General features: G+C 38.8%; 1 protein-coding gene and 1 pseudogene across 13 annotated transcripts in view; both read left to right on the top strand.

Annotated features, from left to right (window-relative positions):
• Positions 1-903: 903 nt before the first annotated feature.
• Positions 904-18,740, top strand: part of RALGAPA1 (Ral GTPase activating protein catalytic subunit alpha 1) — a 265,994-nt gene continuing 248,157 nt past the window's right edge. For 7 of the 13 annotated variants that reach the window (XM_046007925.1, XM_046007924.1, XM_046007923.1 and 4 more), the window contains exon 1: positions 904-1,445. In XM_046007925.1, coding sequence (XP_045863881.1) covers positions 1,340-1,445 — 106 coding nt within the window. In that variant the 5' untranslated portion in view covers positions 904-1,339. The remainder of the gene's footprint in view (positions 1,446-18,740) is intronic. The other 6 variants (XM_046007931.1, XM_046007930.1, XM_046007929.1 and 3 more) reach the window with 2 other exon arrangements.
• LOC123944762 lies at positions 14,422-17,409 on the top strand (annotated as a pseudogene).

Genomic DNA, 18,740 nt, shown 5'->3' with positions numbered 1-18,740 from the left:
GGGAGGGGCAGAGGGAGAGAACCCCCAGCTCAACCCCCAGCTGAGTGCAGAGCCCAAAATGGGACTGATCCTGGGATCCTGAGATCATGACCTCAGCCGAAATCAAGAGTCAGCTGCTCAAATGAGTGAGCCACCCAGGTGCGCCACATTTTCACGTTTTAGTTATTAATATACAGTTCTGATTTTTTTGTGTGTTCCTTGTGTTTCTACATTCTAAGGTGGAGGCCTTAGCATGTTTTTCCTGGATTTGTGAATTCTACACATTAAGAAAATTCACCCTCAAAGTTCTCCAGATTTCTTTTCTCTTGTAATTTTGCACTGTTACTGCATTCTTTGGGGCTTCATTTATTCGTGCAAGATAATTTTATTTATTTTTTTCATGTGCAAGATTATTTTAACCTAGAGGATGTACTACAGCCCTACAAATCTCTAAACTACAATAAACTGTCCATCACTTTGAAAAACCAAAAAAAAAATCTTTTAAACAAAATTCAACTTAGGAAATGAAAGGCTGTTACATCTAAGGCCTTCAGAATTGGCATCTAAAATGTATTGCACGTCTGTTTTGATGTTTGGGGGTTATTTTAAGTTACTATAACATAGTAAACAGTGGGGATGAAGGATCTTTTTAAACAAAAACTACACACCACCACTCTGGGAGTCCCTTGGTTAGGAGTCCCTTCGCTTACAATGACGTGGAATGATTCCCTTCCCTGACTTTCTTGGGCTCCTCCTTTGGCGGCTTACTCAGGAAACCAAAGGTGGGTAATACCACAGATGATCTCACGCTGGCATGACGTCAAGAAACCTTGACGTCAGAAGGCGGTTGCCACGGGGACCATTCGCCACCGACGGCAGAGTCGTGAAACCTCATCACCGCACTCGTCTCCGTTTCGGCCTATGCAGTGTGTAAGCTGCTAAAGAAGCTTTAACCTTAAGGGGGCCTCAGGGAGAGGAGTCGTACTGCTGCCGCGGAGAGCCCCACCTCCGCGGCTCCGGGTCCCGGGCCCCGGCCTGTGGCTGCGAGCGGCGGCTTCAGGAGGCAGCCCGGGCGGCGGCGACCGATCTGCCGGGTCTCCCCCGCTCCGTGCAGGACTGGGAGAGGGGATCCGCCATATTGGAGCCGGAACCGAAGGTGCCTTGCAGCCGCGGCGCGAGGCGGGTGGAGGCGGCGGCCCTGGCCTGGATGTGAGCGGAGTCGTCTACGCTGGGGCCCGCAAGCCTGGGGAGTGAATGAGCTGCTCACGCTAGTATACTCCCCGCCCACTCTCTCCACTTTCCGCGGCCGGGGCCGTACCGGCGGGGGGCCGAAGTCGGCCGTGGCGACGGCAGCGGCAGGATGTTCTCCAAGAAGCCGCATGGGGACGTGAAGAAGTCTACCCAGAAGGTGCTGGACACCAAGAAGGACGCACTGACCCGTCTCAAGCACTTGCGCATCGTCATCGGTGAGGAGCGAGGGGTGGTGGCGCCCAAAGGCGTTCCTAGGGGAGCCTCTGGGGACTCTCCCGCCCGCCCTAGCGCTGTGCGGGAATAGAGGGCGAGGCGTCGCCTCCGCAGAGACGCGGGAGGGCAGATAATTTGGGGAAGGGAAAACTTGGCAGTTGTCAAGTACTAATCACCACCAACACAGGGTTACCTAATTTTGAGTTAATAGTCCGAGCTCATTTGTATAAACTAGCATTACTCTAAAAACTTAGATCTTTGTTAGACTTCCCGGAGGCTTGGTGTTGTCGTTAATGGTGTTTATAGAATATGTGTGTCAGGTGACTACCGCCGTCCCCATCCAAGTGGAAACCCCCCCCAACCCCCCAAACTCAAACAATGTAAACCTTAATCTTTCAAGTTCCTTGGCTACTGAGGGCGAGGAAGCAGTTACACCTCTTTGGGAAGTGGCTGGTTTCCAAAATTCTTAGGGCAAGAGCCCCGCCCTTCTGTTACAGTACCTTGTTCATCATTACTGTCACTTGGAGGGAAGATTATTATTAATTACAGAGAACAAAGTAGTTTGCAACTTCCTTTGCTTCTCGAAAATTGTATACAATTCTGGTTTTACTTAGTTAAAATTTTCTTACCCCCTGTTGCCCTCTGCTTCTCTTTGGCTGGCCGACCAAACAGTGCTCAGGTTGTGGTAATAGGGTTAAACGAATCTTTTGAATACTTGCTGATTTTATAGGCTGATAAGGTAATGATATTTATGGAACACCTGGTCCAGTACTTGGATCTTTTCAGATGGAATTTGAGGTGAAAAGGAAGGTTACTTTGCTTGTGTTGATACAGAGAGTTATTGGCAGGACTAAGTTTAGAACCCAGATGCCTGAATCCCAGTTCAGAGTTTATCGTCTTCAGCTCTCCTTCTAATGAGAGTTTTTCTGAAAAGTGTCATTTAATTAGTATAAGCTTTTTAATTAGTATAATTAATATAAGTAAGTCCTGTGTTTGAGCTGTGTCTTTCTCTGTTGTTTACTCATTCATACCATCAGGATACCACCAGTAATACTCAACATTTGTTTGGTTTACAAAATGATTTCACATAAATTATAATTAATTCTCACAGTAACTGTAGAAGTAGTTATGATTATACTCCGTATTTTATAAATGAGAAAGCTGAGGTTTGGGAATGTTAAGTAATCATCCAGCTACTAGGAGGCCAGAACTGGAGCCCATATTTCATATCTCCAGTTTGTGTTTTACTCTTTCTACATTTAAAACAGCAAATCTTAAGGACGCCTGGGTGGCTCAGTTGGTTAAGCGGCTGCCTTCGGCTCAGGTCATGATCCCAGCGTCCTGGGATCGAGTCCCGCATTGGGCTCCCTGCTCGGTAGGGAGCCTGCTTCTCCCTCTGCCTGTGCTCACTCTCTCACTCTCTCTCTCTCTCTCTTTGACAAATAAATAAATAAAATCTTAAAAAAAAATAAAACAGCAAATCTTTATCACAAGTAAGTTGTATATATTTCTTTTTCTTTTTTTTTAAAGATTTTATTTATTTGACAGAGAGAGATCACAAGTAGACAGAGAGGCAGGCAGAGAGAGAGAGAGGGAAGCAGGCTCCCCGCTGAGCGGAGAGCCTGATGCGGGACTCCATCCCAGGACCCTGAGATCATGACCTGAGCCGAAGGCAGCGGCTTAACCCACTGAGCCACCCAGGCTCCCCAGTTGTATATATTTCTGTCAAATAAGAAAGCAATTAAATCCAGTTTAGCAATATAAAAAGAGATCCAGTTTTCAAGAAAATATAAATCTTCTAAATATAGTTGTTTGTGATCTTTTTATTTTCATTCTTCTTGAGAGTTAAGTTGTTGAAGAAAAGGTTTGGCTGAGAAAGTGCAACAGAGAAAGTCAATGTGTGAATGTAGATGTTCACAGACAATGGAGGAATAAAATTGGAGAATTAATGGAATTTGGCACCTGCTTGGGACAAACTGTAGGCTGAGTAAAGTCAGAGCTATAAAGTTGAGTTCTGGTAGAGTATTGACATTTCCTAAATTAACTGCTGTATTCTCTAGTTACAGAGTGGTTAGGGGATAGTTCGTACATACTTCTTGGGCTTGAAAGTTTTTTCCATCTGGATGACATGGTCTAAATTAAAAGGCTTCAGGTATATGTTAGGTATTTTGTAGGGTCTAGCTTCCTTGGTTTGAGAACAAAGCAATAATGAGAAAAAACACACTTTTTGTTTTTTTATTAATTTATGGGCTTTTAAAAAATGGAGCATATACTATATATAAACACTTAAAATATCCTTAAGAACCTTCAAGTAGAGAATATTGTGCTTTCAGACTCAATGCCGTTTCAATGGATGAGGTCCATACAGAGATTACAGCACTTCAGTACTCTTTATTTATTTTTAATATTTTATTTTATTTTAATTCCAGTGTAGTTAACATACAGTGTTATACTAGTTTCAGGTGTACAATAGAGTGATTCACCAATTCCATATTATTACTTAGTTCTCATCAAGGTAAGTGTACTCTTAATCCTGTTCACCTATTTTATCCTTCTCCTCCACCCACCTCCCAGTAAACGTGTTTGTTCTCTATAGTTAAAGATTGTTTTTTTGGTGGGTGGCGGGTGGCTGGGTGGCTCTGTCAGTTAGGCATCTGACTCTTGATTTCAGCTTAGGTCGTGATCTCAGGGTTGTAGAATTGAGCCCCATGTTGGACTCCACTGAGCCTGGTGCCTGCTTGAGATTGTCTTTCTGCCCCACCCTCCCAGTTCATGGGTATGCTTTCTTTCTTGCTCTCTCTCTCTCTCTCTCTCTCTCACACACACACACACACACACACACACACACACAAAAGAGTGTTTTTTGTTTGTTTGTCTCTTTATACTTCAGTAGTTTTAGACCCATAGTTCTCAACCAGGGACAGTTTTGTCCCTCTGGCAATATTGGCAATGTCTGGAGATACTTTTGGTTGTCACAAATAGGGGGAGAGGCTCCTGGCATCTGGTGGGTTGCAGAAATTCTGCTAAATATCTTACATTCCACAGGATAATATATCACAACAGTATTCTAGCTCTAAGTATAGTGCTGAGATTTAGAAACTTTGTCAAAATAATGGAGTGAAAGATGGATCTCCAAATGTTGTACTTGTTAGGGAAAGAACCTAAATGTCCATCGCCTGATAAATGGTTAAAGAAGATGTAGTAGGGACGCCTGTGTAGCTCAGTGGATTAAAACCTCTGCCTTCAGGGGCGCCTGGGTGGCTCAGTGGTTTAAGCCTCTGCCTTCGGCTCAGGTCATGATCTCAGGGTCCTGGGATCGAGTCCCGCATCGGGCTCTCTGCTCCGCAGGGGGCCTGCTTCCCTCTCACTTTCTCTGCCTGCCTCTTTGTCTACTTGTGATCTCTCTCTGTCAAATAAATAAATAAAATCTTTAAAAAAAAAAAAAAAAAAAAACCTCTGCCTTCAGCTCAGGTCATGATCCCAGGGTCCTGGGATCGAGCCCCACATCGGGCTCTCTGCTCAGTGGAGAGCCTGCTTCCCCCCTCTCACTCTGCCTGCCTCTCTGCCTACTTGTGATCTCTCTCTGTCAAATAAAGAAATAAAATCTTAAAAAAAAAAAAAAGTAGTATGTGTGTGTACACACACACACACACACACACACACACACACACACTCAGGAATATTACTCAGCCATAAAAAAGAATGCAGGCTTGCCATTTTCAACAACTTGGATGGAGCTAGAGTGTATTATGCTAAGCAAATTAAGTCAGTCAGAGAAAGACAAATACCATATGATTTCACTCTTCTGTGGAATTAAAAAACAAAACAGATGAGAAAAAAAGAGACTCTTAACAATGGAGAACAAATGAGGGTGGATGGAGGGGCAGTGGCTGGGGGGATGGGCTAAATGGATGATAGGTATTAAGGAGGGCAGATGTTGTGATGAGCACTGGGTTTTTTTGTTTTTTGTTTTTTTTTAAGATTTTATTTATTTATTTATTTGACAGAGGTTACAAGTAGGCAAGAGAGGCAGGCAGGGAGAGAGAGGAGGAAGCAAGGAGCAGAGAGCCCGATGTGGGGCTCGATCCCAGGACCCTTGGATCATGACCTGAGCCGAAAGCAGAGGCTTTAACCTACTGATCCACCCAGGCACCCCAGCACTGGGTGTTATATGTAAGTGATAAATCACTAAATTCTACTCCTGAAACTAATATTACAGTGTATGTTAACTAAGTAGAATTTAAATAAAAACTTGAAACAGAAACACAACAAAACAAAAACAAATGCTGTACTTGGTTCTACAAAATTAATTGAATAAAATATTCTGAATCTTTAAATGGTTACAGTTATTTTCTTTGAAATATGGTTAATGTAAATTCCTAAGAAAATGAGTGTGAGAAAGTAGAGTGACAAACACTATAAGATGTCTTAGAAGTCCACCAATCAGGTAACTTACTTTGCAGATGGAAAAGCCATTTCAAATCCTTTCTGGAAGTAGGTGCAAGTTTTACATAAAAATATTGTGAGGAAACTAGTTTGCAAAGTGGGCATTGCCAGTTACACAGGATTTTTATTTTTGATTGGTTCCGTCTGAACTATATTTTTAACCCTTAAAATGAATTGCCATTCATTCAAGGTATTTAGAGAGAATTCAGTGCATCCAAATATATGAGAATATAATTTAAACATCCAGTCTAAACCTTTTCCTGCCATGTATTCCTAAGGGACACATGAGACATTCCAGCTGAATTTTAGAAACTTGACTCTGAAGGACTTAGATTTAAATCTGTGGTGTTTGTTGATACTGCTATATAGTTTATTTATAAGAACTGGGAATTAGAGTTGTTTTAAAAAAAAAAATAGAAATAAAGCCTTGTCTAGTTTCAGAAGATTTGTGTTATCCTCTCTTCCCTTCAGTCCCCCTTTTTTTTTCAATTAAAAGCCTTGACATAATACATTAAGTTAGCACATATCAGGTAGCTAACAATGCCTGCATATAGTGGATATTGGCCAAATGTAAATTGTCTTCTGTGGCAATGTTCAGTCTTAATGATTTAAAGTAAAAAGATGAGTGCTTATTCAGTTAATAAATACACTGATTACTGTTGGATCATTCTTTCTAATAGCTTTATCGATACAGAATTGGTATACAATAAATTACAAATACTTAAATCACACAGTTGAATAATTTTGACATACATCTATACCTTCTGTAGCCATCATGACAATTAAGATTAGGGACATATCCAGGGGCACCTGGGTGGCTCAGTGGGTTAAAGCCTCTGCCTTCGGCTCAGGTCAGGATCCCAGGGTCCTAGGATCCAGCCCCACTTCAGGCTCTCTGCTCAGCAGGGAGCCTGCTTCCCTTCCTCTCTGGCTGCCTCTCTGCCTACCTGTGATCTCTGTCTGTCAAATAAATAAATAAAATCTTAAAAAAAAAAAAAAGATTAGGGACATATCCAGACATTCCAGGTAGCAATTATGTCTATAGCCTCCCTCAGTTTCCTTTTGCCCTTTGTAATCCCTTTTTTCCAATGCTGCATGCACCCCATCCCCCCCCACCTTCCCCTGGGAGAAACTTTGTGTGTGTGTGTGTGTGTCTGTATGGAATTACACAGTTATGTATGTGTGTGCATGTGTGTGTGTGTATGGAATTACACAGTATTTACTCTTTTTAGTTTGGTTTCTTTTATTCAGCCTTATTTGAAATTCATCTGTATTTTTGTGTGCTGTGTCAGGAGTATATTGCTTTGTTGCTGAGTATTATCCCGTTGTTTGGTTATGCCACAATTTGATGGATATATGAATTTGCAGATTGGAGCCATTACACATAAAGCTGCTGTGAGGTGTACTTATTTATAAACACATGCTTTTTTCTCTCTTGGATAAATACCTAGGAGTGGAATGGCTGGATCACATAGCAGTTGTATGTTTAAATTTATAAGAGATTGTCATACTGTTTTTTAAAAATTTTACATTCTTACTAGCAGAGTTTGAGCGTTCCATTTCCTGCACACATGTCAACACCACTTATTATGGCCAGCCTTCTTAATTTTAGCCACTGTAATGAATATGTAGTGGTTATATTGTTTCTCTGATATCTAATAAGGTTGAGCATCTTTTCATTTTTTTTTCCCATTATATAACTGCTTTGAAGTGTCTATTCAGATTTTTTTCATTCAGTTTTGAAAATTCTGTTTTTTGAATACAAGTACTTTATCAGATAGATGATTTGTAGAGATCTTTTTTCCCAGTCTTTGGACTGTCTTCTAAATTTCTTAATATTTTCTTTGAAGGAGTAGGAATACTTAATTTTGATTAAGCCCATATATCAATTTTGTCTCTTATGGTTTATGCTTCTGATTTTAGATCTAAATCTTGGCCTAAGCTAAAGTCACAAAGAGTTTCTGCTTGCTTTCTTCAAGAAATTTTATAATTTTAGGATCTATTTAGTTAACTTTGTAAATATGGTTTAAGGTATGGACTGACTTTTTTTTTGCAAATGGATATCCAGTTGCTCCAGCACCATTTGTTGAAAAATACAGCCCTTTCCCCACTGAATTGCCTTTGCACTTTTTCCAAAACTCATTCATCTGTATACATGAGAGCCTATTTCTGGAATTTCTATTTTGTTCTGATGATCTGTTTGTGTTAGAGCCACAAAGGTTAGAACCCTCTCCCTCTTCTCTCTTATTCTCTGTTTTTCCTTCTCTCTCTCCCCCCCCATGTGTATACACACACATACACACAGTTTTTGTTTTTGTTTTTGTTTTACTGTAACAATAAATCTAGAGTTTATGAATAAATTAGGTAGTGTTGTCCCTACAACTTTGTTCTTCCTTTTCAAAGGTTTTTTTGGGAGTGGGGCTGGTGGGAGTTGTATCAGGTTCTTTGCATTTCCATATGAGTTTTAAGATTAGTTTGTCAGTTTCTTTTTTTTTTTTTTATTTTTTAAAAAAGATTTTATTTATTTATTTGACAGAGAAATCACAAGTATGCAAAGAGGCAGGCAGAGAGAAAGGGGGAAGCAGGCTCCCTGCTGAGCAGAGAGCCCATGCTGTGCTTGATTCCAGGACTCTTGAGATCATGGCCTGAGCTGAAGGCAGAGACTCAACCCGCTAAGCCAACCAGCCACTCCAGCTTGTCAGTTTCTTAAAAAAAAAAAAAATTCCTCCTGGGATATTGATTGGGATTATGGTGAATCTATTGGTTAGTTTCGGGGAGAATAGACAACAATATTGAATTCTCTAACTCATGGACAAGGTATGTTTCTTCATTTACATAGGGCTGCTTTAATTTCTCTGGCAGTGTTTTGTAGTTTTTAATGTACAGGTATTACACATTTTCTGTCACTTATCCCTAAATATTTTCTACTTTTGATGCCACTGTTAATGGTATTTTTATATCCATTTCTTTGCTAGTGTATGGAAATCCATTTTTCTAAAAAAGTGTTGTGCTTTTTTTTCTTTTTTAGTAGTCTCTACACCCAGTGTAGGGCTTGAACTCAGGACTGCAAGATCAGTAATTGCATGCTCTCCTACTGAGCTAGCCTGGTGCCCCTGATTTTTGTGTACTGAACTCGTATTCTGAATTTGCCAAATTTACTTAGTCTTGCTAAACTCACTTAATCTTGTTAAACTCACATGGTCATATTAAATTTTTGTAGATCCCGTTGGGTTTTTTACATAGTGTTGTCTGAATAAAAACCATTTAGTTCTTCTTTTCCAATGCAGATCCTTTTGTTTATTTTTTTCTTGGCTTATTGAACTCCCTAGAACCCCTAACACAGTGTAGAACAGGAGTGGTGAGAGTGGGCATCCTTATATTCTTCCTGATCTTAAGTGTAAACCAATCAGTTTTTTTAATCATACAACATGATGCCTTTTATCATGTTGAGAAAGTTTCACTTTTTGCTGAGAGTTTGGATCAGGAATGGATGTTGGATTTGTTACATGCTTTTCTCCTTATATTGAGATAAACAGATTTTTTTGTTCATGTATGATTATGATGAATTATAGTCATTGATTTCAAATGTTAGTCAACTCTGTAGTCCTGGGATTAAACCTCACTTGGTCATGATGTATTGTCATTTATATATATTGTTGGATTTGATATGCTAAAATTTTGTTTATAATTTTATATTTATGTTCATGAGGGATATTGGCCTGTACTTCTCTTTTCTTGTAATGTCTTTGGTTTTGATATCAGGTAATGCTAGCCTTATAGTATTAATTGAGAATTATTCATATAGAATTATTTTTTACTTAAATGTTTGGTGTAATTCAACAGTGAAGCCATCTGCGACTGCAGTTTTCTTTGAAGCAGTGTTTTTTAACTACTTTATTGGAAAGACAGCTATTCATGTTACCTGTTGAGGGAGCATTGGTAGTTTGTTTCAAGGACGTTTTATTTGGTCTAAGTTGTCAAATTTATAGGAGTAGAATGGTTCATAAAGCTGCCTTATTATCCTTTTGATGTTTATAGAATCTGTGGTGTTGTCACCTCTCTTAAACTTGATATTGATAATTTGTCTTTTCCTGATCAGACTGACTAGAGACTTATACTTTTATTAATCTATAAGAACCAGCTTGGGGCACCTGGGTGGCTCATTTGTTAAGCATTTGCCTTCAGCTCAGGTCATGATCCCAGGGTCCTGGGATGAGAACTGCCTCCAGTTCCCTTCTCCCTCTCGCACCCCCTGCTTGTGTTCCCTCTCTTGCTGTGTCTCTCCTTGTCAAATAAATAAATACAATCTTTTAAAAATAAATAAAAGAACCAGCTTGTGGCTTTACTGATTTTTCTGTTTTTCCATTCATATTTCATTGATCTCTGCTTTGATAGTTTCTTTCTTTTTTTTGCCTTAGTTTTAGTTTAATATACTCTTTTTCTAGTTTTTTTAAAATGTAAATTGAGATTACTGATTTGAGACCCTTTTTCTTTTCACTATAGGCATTTGGTGATGTAAATTTTTCCTAAGTAGCATCCCACAAATTATGGTATTTTTGTATTTACATTTTACCTTGCCTTTCTGGTTTCTTTGATCCGTTGGTTAGTTACTGTTGTGTTCTTTAGCTTCAAATATTTGTGGATTATTCTGGTATCTTTCTATTATTGATTTCTAACTTAGTTGCATTACAGTCAGGCAACATGTTTCGTGACTTGATTTCTTTAAAATTGATAGTTCCACATATATTGTAATTTGATACATGTTCCATTTGCACTTGAAAACAATAAATATTCTGTTCTTGGGTCGAATGCTCTAAAAATGTCAATTAAGACAATTTCTTTGATAGTGTTATTAAAGACTTCTATCCTTGCTGAATTGCTGTCTACTTGTTTTTATCAATATTGAGAGAGAGTGCTGAAGTTTCTGATTGTAATTGTGGGTTTGTCTGTTTCTTTTTGCGGTTCTATCAGATTTTGCTTCATGTATTTTAAAGTTCTATTATTAGGTGCGAAAACATTTAGGATTATTCTTTCCCCTTGATAAATTCTTTTTTTTTCTTTTTTTTTAAAGATTTTCTTTATTTGAGAGGGAGAAAGAGAGTGCAGGTGCACGCACACACAAGCAGGGGGAGGGAGGAGGAGCGGACTCCCCACTGAGCAGGGAGCCCAAAGCAAGGTTTAGTCCCAGTACCCAGAGATCATGACCTGAGCCAAAGGCAAATGCTTAATGGACTGAGTCACCCAGCCACCCCTAAATTGATTCTTTCATCATTATGAAATGATCTTTCTCCCTGGTGATATTCTTTGCTTTGGAAATAGGCCTTTTAATTAAAATGTTTGGATCTTGTCCTTTGTTTTGTTTTGTTATTATGCTCTTGTTATATACCCAGAACTTATTTGTCTTGTAAGTGTAAGTTTATACCTTTTGACCACCTTCACCCATTTTCTCCACCTCTTGCTTCTGGCAACCCCCATTCTGTTAGGTTTTTATGAACTTTTTAAAAAAAATTTCATGTATAAAAGAAATCATAGAGTATTTGTCTTTCTCTGCTATTTCACTTAATATATGTAGCAAATGAAAAAAGGGATTTTCTTTTTCTTTTTTTGTGTGGCTGAGTAATATTACATTGTCTATATAAGTGTAGGATGTATGTGCATGTATACGTACATGCACACACATTACATTTTATCAGTTCATCCATTGGAATAACTTCAGTCATTTCCATGTCTTGGCTATTATAAATAATGCTGTAGTGAATGAGGGTATGCAGAGATCTCTTTGAGGTAGTGATTTCATTTCCTTCACATATATATCCGAAAGTGGAATTGCTAGATCATATGGTAGTTCTGTTTTTAATTTTTTGAAGACTGTCCCAACTGTTTTCCACAATGGCTGTACCAATTTACATTCCCACCAACAATGTACAAGTGTTCCCTTTTCTTCACATCCTTGCCAATATTAATTCTTTTTGATAATAGACATTCTAACAGGTGTGAGATGGTATCTCACTGTGTTTTTTATTTGCTTTTCCCTGATTAGTGATGGTGAGCACCTTTTCGTGTACCTGTTGGCTCTCTTTGGAAAAATGTCTGTTCAGATCTTCTGTCCATTTTTAAATTGGATTGTTTGTTGTTTTGTAATTGAGTTGTATGAGTTCTTTATGTATTTTGGATATTAACCTCTTATCAGATACATGATTTGCAGATATTTTCTCAATTCTGAGGGTTGCTTTTTCATTTCATTGATGCTTTGCTCTGCAGAAGTCTTTTAGTTTGATATAATTTGGTTATTTTTGCTTTTAGTATCGTTTCTCGACCTTTTGGCTAAGATCAAATGTATTGTTGCTTTTATTGCCTTTATTTTTGTTGTGAAATCCAAACAGTCATCAAGACCAGTGTCAAGGAGCTTACCAAGTATGTGCTTTCTAGGAGTTTTGTGGTTTCAGGTCTTAGTTTAAGTCTTTAGTTTACCTTTTTTTTTAAAGATTTTATTTATTTATTTATTTATTTATTTGTCAGAGAGTGAGAGAGAGAGAGAGAGCACACAAGCAGGCAGAGTTGGAGAGAGAAGTAGGCTCCCTGCTGAGCAAGGAGCCTGAAGCAGGATTCGATCCCAGGACCCTGGGATCACAACCTGAGCCGAAGGCAGCGGCTTAACCCACTGAGCCACCCAGGCGTCCAAGTCTTTAGTTTACTTTTAATTAATTTTTGTATATGTTGTAGCATAGGGGTCCAATTTCATTCTTTTCGCATGTGGCTGTCCAGTTTTCCCAGCATCACTTATTGAAGATACTATCTTTTTCCTATTGTGTATTCTTGGCTCCTTTGTTGTAAATTAATTGAACTGTTTATGTGTTGGTTTATTTCGCTCAGTTCTGTTCCATTGATTTATTGCATCTTTTTTTTTTCTTTTTAAAGATTTTAATTATTTATATGACAGAGAGAGAGTGAGAGAGCACAAGCAGGGCAGACAGTGGAGAGAGAGAGAGGGAGAAGTGGACTCCTAGCTGAGCAGGGAAGCCAGATTCGAGGCTCGATCCCAGGACTCTGGGATCCTAACCTGAGCCGAAGGCAGACGCCTAACCATCTGAGCCACTCAGGTGCCCCTGTATCTGTTTTTGTGAAAATATCATACTGTTTTGATTACTTTAGCTTTGTGATTCAGTTTGAAATCAGGGAGTGTGATGCCTCCAGCTTTGTTCTTTCTCCAGATTGCTTTGGTTGCTTGAGGTCCTTTTTGGTTCCATACAAATTTTAGGATTGTTTTTTGTATTTTGTGAAAAATGTCATTGGAATTTTTATAGGGATTGCATTGGGTAGTGTGGACATTTTAACTGTTAACTCTTCCAATCCGTGAGTATGGAATCTATTTTATTTGTGTCTTCTTCAGTTTCTTTCATCAGTGTCCTGTAGTTTTTAGTGTATGGATCTTTTACCTCTTTGCTTAGGTTTATTCCTCAGTTTCTTTCTTTATTTCTACCTTTCTTCTTTTCTTTCTTTTTTCTTTTAAAAGATTTTATTTATTTATTTGACAGAGATCACAAGTAGGCAGAGAGACAGGCAGAGAGACAGAGAGGGAAGCAGGCACCCTGCTGAGCAGAGAGCCTGATGACCTGAGCGGAAAGCAGAGGCTTCAAACCACTCAGCCACCCAGGGGCCTCTTGTATATACTCCTTACATTCTTTAGTGAGTCTTACTGATTTGAAAAATTAATTTGACCTAATTGAAATACTTTGTGTATTTATAAAGAAGTGATTTACTGAACAGATATTTACATAAATGTTACTGATTAATTCGCTTACTAAAATAAGCTGTTTCAAATACTGTAAGCCACCTCTGCATTAACATTTCATTTTTTTTTAAAGATTTTATTTATTTATTTGACAGAGATCACAAGTAGGCAGAGAGGCAGACAGAGAGGAGGGGGAGGGGGAAGCAGGCTCCCTGCTGAGCAGAGAGCCCGATGTGGGGGTTGATCCCAGGACCCTGGGCCGAAGGCAGAGGCTTAACCCACTGAGCCACCCAGGTGTCCAACATTTCATTTTTGTTAAGGATTTTATTGCATCTAAGTGACTTATAGGACTGCATAAAATGTGCAGTATGTGCAATAGAGCATCAAGTGGTAAAACAGGCAACTGAATAGCCACTACTTAAAGAAAAGGAAACATCAGGTTCTAGGGATGAGATGATTAAAGCTCTAAGGCATTGAATTTGGTTCTTAGATTTCCTGGCAGTTAAAGTGAAAAGAGCTATGTTGGGTTCAGTGTTCAGTGTCTTAAAAAAACAAAACATACTTTTGCTAAAAAAAATTTTTTTTTTTTTGTTTCCAGATTCAGTCACGGCTTGTGTGTGTGTGTTCATATATTAGCTAACATCTTTTCTTTCAGAAGGATCCATATGATAGAAATGGACCTTGGGGAAAATAGGAAATATGGATAAGTATGTTTGTTAAATCTGTTTCTGATTTCAAATATCTATACAATCTAAGTGATTTTTTTCCTTTTTTCTTTTTTTTTTTTTGCATTTCTGTCAATGGCATCATTATCGTTCAAGTTACTAAACCATGAAACTTTTGTCTTCGACAATGTGGTAGAAAAAGGTAAATGGATGTAAGGGTTTCCCACAGATATCTCAAAGTCTAATATAAGCATGCCAACATAAATGTATCTTTGTCTGCCACATTATCTTTAACTTCTTGTTATCCCTCTCTGGTACTTTACATTTTAGCAATATTAAATCAGAAGTCACTTTCTGTGATGCCTGTCCTTTTGCTAATGATGTTCACTATACCATGCAGTCCTCACATCACTTTTAGACCCAAAAGCTTAATCTGTACATAGCTTTGGTGAAGCTTTCCCTATCAGAGGGCATAGGAGCTTTTCCTAGACTTTGCTGTTTACTTCTAGTAATTTGGTTATTTTATTACATTGTGTTTATTTGCTTGATTATATCATAACTACCTTCCTGAGGTCAGAGGTGCGTCTTCTTTGTGTTTCCTAGACTTAGCATATTGCTTGGCATATAAGTGCTTAGTAAGTATCGTGTAGGTCAAGAATGAATATGTTAGGTATGAGGAGAAAAAAGTTGCCTTTTTTTGAGCAATTTCCTTTTATTTGACAATGGTAAGAAAAACATTTAAAGTCAGTTGAGACCAGACCTGATCAGAAAGAGTCCTTGGGTTGTCTTTAGCACCTGTGCAGAAAATTGGTTCAAAACCTAAAGTCTGTACTATGTAAGAAAGAAAAACAAAAAACAGGACATTAGCTGAAAAATGTTTATGACATTATGGCAGAAATTAACAGATAGTCTCCCCTCATCACTGAAAGAATCTTCATGACTCTTGTATACATCTAATTTTTAGAAAACTTATGGCTGATAGCCCAACAACATGTTAGCTTTAAGGTGTGTTTCCCAACCCCCGTTTAACAGAATACACTGTAGATAGGGAAGGTGAGTAAATAGAGCACAGAACATCAAGTTTGTGCCCCTAACTTGTAATAGCAGCCAGAGGAGACTAATACAGATTTCTTAGTGTCTTGGCCTTTTGCTCTTCCATATGAATTTGGGAATCAGCTTGTAAGTCCCTAGATAATATTTGTTAGGATCTTTTTTTGGATGGACTTGAATCTGTAGGTTTAATTTAGAGGAGGTTGACATTGGTAGGGTCTCTATTCTTTATATTCCAAGGAGCCTCCATTTATTTATTTAGGCTCTTTTTTTTTTTTTTAAGATTTTATTTATTCACTTGACAGAGATCACAAGTAGGCAGAGAGGCAGGCAAAGAGAGAGGAAGGAAGCAGGCTCCCTGTGAGCAGAGAGCCTAACGCGGGGCTTGATCCCAGGACCCCGGAATCATGACCCGAGCCGAAGGCAGAGGCTTTAACCCACTGAGCCACCCAGGCGCCCCTAGGCTCTTTTTATTTAATAAAGACTTGCATAGGGACGCCTGGGTGGCTCAGTTGGTTGGACAACTGCCTTCAGCTCAGGTCATGATCCCGGAGTCCTGGGATCGAGTCCCACATCCGGCTCCCAGCTCCACGGGGAGTCTGCTTCTCCCTCTGATCTTCTTCTCGCTCATGCTCTCTCTCACTGCCTCTTTCTCAATTAATAAATAAAAATCTTTAAAACAAAAAAGAAAGACTTGCATATCTTTTTTATAGTCAAGGACAGTTACATTTAAAAAGGATATTAATTTTGTAAAAGGAGGACTTCTCTTTGCTATAGAAGGAGCTCACGTGACCACTTCATTAAATGGTAGTTTATTTTTTTTATTTTTATTTATTTATTTATTTATTTTTTAAAGATTTTATTTATTTATTTGACAGATAGAGATCACAAGTAGGGAGAGAGGCAGGCAGAGAGAGAGAGAGGAGGAAGCAGGCTCCCTGCCAAGCAGAGAGCCCGATGCGGGGCTCGATCCCAGGACCCTGGGATCATGACCTGAGCGAAAGGCAGAGGCTTTTACCCACTGAGCCACCCAGGCGCCCCTAAATGGTAGTTTAGATAAAGATGAAGAAGAAAGAATGTTCATCTGCATAAAAAGTGATATATAAATGTTTTATAACAAAATAAATTCAAAATAGTTTTAAATCTTCAGGATAAGATGAGAAAGAAAGAAGGAAATATATTTTATATATTGAGATAGGGAAGACCACTCTCAGTACTTACACCAGAGATAAAAATCATTACAGAAATGCTTGATAAGTTTGTCTATATGAAACATTTTATATTTATAATAGTAAAACCCATCTTTAGCAGAGTTAAAAACACTGAACTATGAAACATGGAATGAGTTTAAGAGAATTAGTTACTTAAGCTATGGGCTATTAAATATGAAATTTGGAAAAGATGGTGACATATATTGTCAAGACATATTAAAAATAGACCCTCTCGGGGCGCCTGGGTGGCTCAGTGGGTTAAGCCTCTGCCTTCAGCTCAGGTCATGGTCTCAGGGTCTTGGGATCGAGCCCCGCATCGGGCTCTCTGCTCAAGTGGGGAGCCTGCTTCCTCTTCTCTCTCTCTGCCTGCCTCTCTGCCTACTTGTGATCTCTGTCTGTCAAATAAATAAATAAAAATCTTAAAAAAAAAATGGACCCTCTCTTGCTGTATCCTCCTTCTTCTGCCTCTCCTGGTGCTGCTTGTGTGCTGGTTCAGTGAGGACCTGGTACCTCCTTTGTGAGGTGGCAGCTGAGGAGACCGGTACTCTCTGATGTTGATGAAAAGCCCAAGGAAGGAGAAAAGGCTGAGAACAATGGTCATTATTAATTTGAAGGTGATGTGGCAGGATGGTTCTGTGGTTTAAGATTAAGTGGTATATACTACTTAATAACTTACTAAGAGGTATATATCACTTAGTAAACTAATGGAAAGCCCATCATGAAAGGCAGGATTTGTCAGTGAGGTAGAACAGATTCTGATTTGATGGGGAACCGTTCACTGGAACAGACATCTGCACAGCTGGAAATGGGGGATGAAGATACAATTGATGTGATCCAGCAGCAGACAGGAGGAGTCTACTAAAAAGAGAACTTGCTACTGTACTCTATAAAGTAACTGTGTATGTGCACAAGCATATTGTATATTTTTTTAGCTAAGTGGCTGATTGTATGTTTTGACTGACATCAGACAGAGATGGAATGGGGAAATAGACTGGTTCTGTGAAAATATCTTCTTTCTCCCTTAGTGGCGTGCTCATTCAGCTTTTTATATTCCAGTAAATTATTTTGCTCTCAGCATTTAACAAAAAAAGAACAACATAAAAATCCTTGCATACCTTGTTCAAGTAGAGAATTTTAATGTTTTTTTTTTATCATTTATCATATCAAAGAGAATTTTGTAACTTTTTTGTATGAAACTGTTACATGTAGGGCAATCTGTCTTTAAGGAGGGGTAAATACTCTAAAAGAAATGTTTTCTCTTCAAGTCAAGCATCTCGTTGTTTAAAAATATTTAATTAATTTATTTTTTAAGATTTTATTTATTTATTTGCCAAAGAGAGAGAGAAAGCTTGTGCACAAGCAGGGGGAGGGTAGGCAGAGGGAGAAGCGGGCTCCTAGCTGAGCAGGAGCCCAGTGTGGGGTTCATCCTAGGACCCTGGGATCATGACCTGAGCCGAAGGCAGATGCTTACCTACTGAACCACCTAGACATCCTTTATTTATTTTAGAGAGAGAGAGCACATGCGCGTGCACAGGTGCTCAAGCAGTGGGAAGGGCCAGAGGGAGAGAGAGAATCTCAAGCAAACTGTGCTGAGGGCGCCATTTCATAACCCTGATATCATGACCTAAACCAAAATCAAGAGTCAGATGCCCAACTCACTGAGCCAGTCAGGTGCCCCAAGCATCTTGTTTAAATAAACTTTTTGTTCAAAAAAGGTTATATATAATATTACTGATGGAATGTAAATTCAATGGCATTTTGACTGTAAAACAAAGTTTAAAGTGTACATATGTGAGGCACCTGGCTGGCTCAGTCAGTAAAGCATGCAACTCTTGATCTTGGGTTTGTGAGTTCAAGCCTCCATGTGGAGGTGGTGTGGAGCCTACTTAAAATTAAAATATAAATCGCATCTCAGCCTTTTGGCTAAGACCAAGTATAAACTTAAAATATATATGTGCCTATACTTTGAAGCTAGCGTTTCCATTTCTTAGCATTCTAAGGAAGTGTTTATATGTGTAGGACCACTACAATGTTTAGAATAGTGAAAAATTTGAACCAACCTAAATATTCATTCTTTGGAGATTGACTTTGGATTTTAATTATATTACTACATTTGAGTATTGTAAGTCTCAGCAAGTGTTAGGATTCTAGTCATTACTAAATAAATAGGTTGGCTTTTTCACATGAACACCA

The sequence above is a fragment of the Meles meles genome, chromosome 6 (assembly GCF_922984935.1).
Source record: "Meles meles chromosome 6, mMelMel3.1 paternal haplotype, whole genome shotgun sequence".
NCBI lineage: Eukaryota > Metazoa > Chordata > Mammalia > Carnivora > Mustelidae > Meles > Meles meles.
The sequence above is the reverse complement of the archived record's forward strand: the minus strand, read 5'-3'. Positions and strand labels throughout refer to the sequence as shown.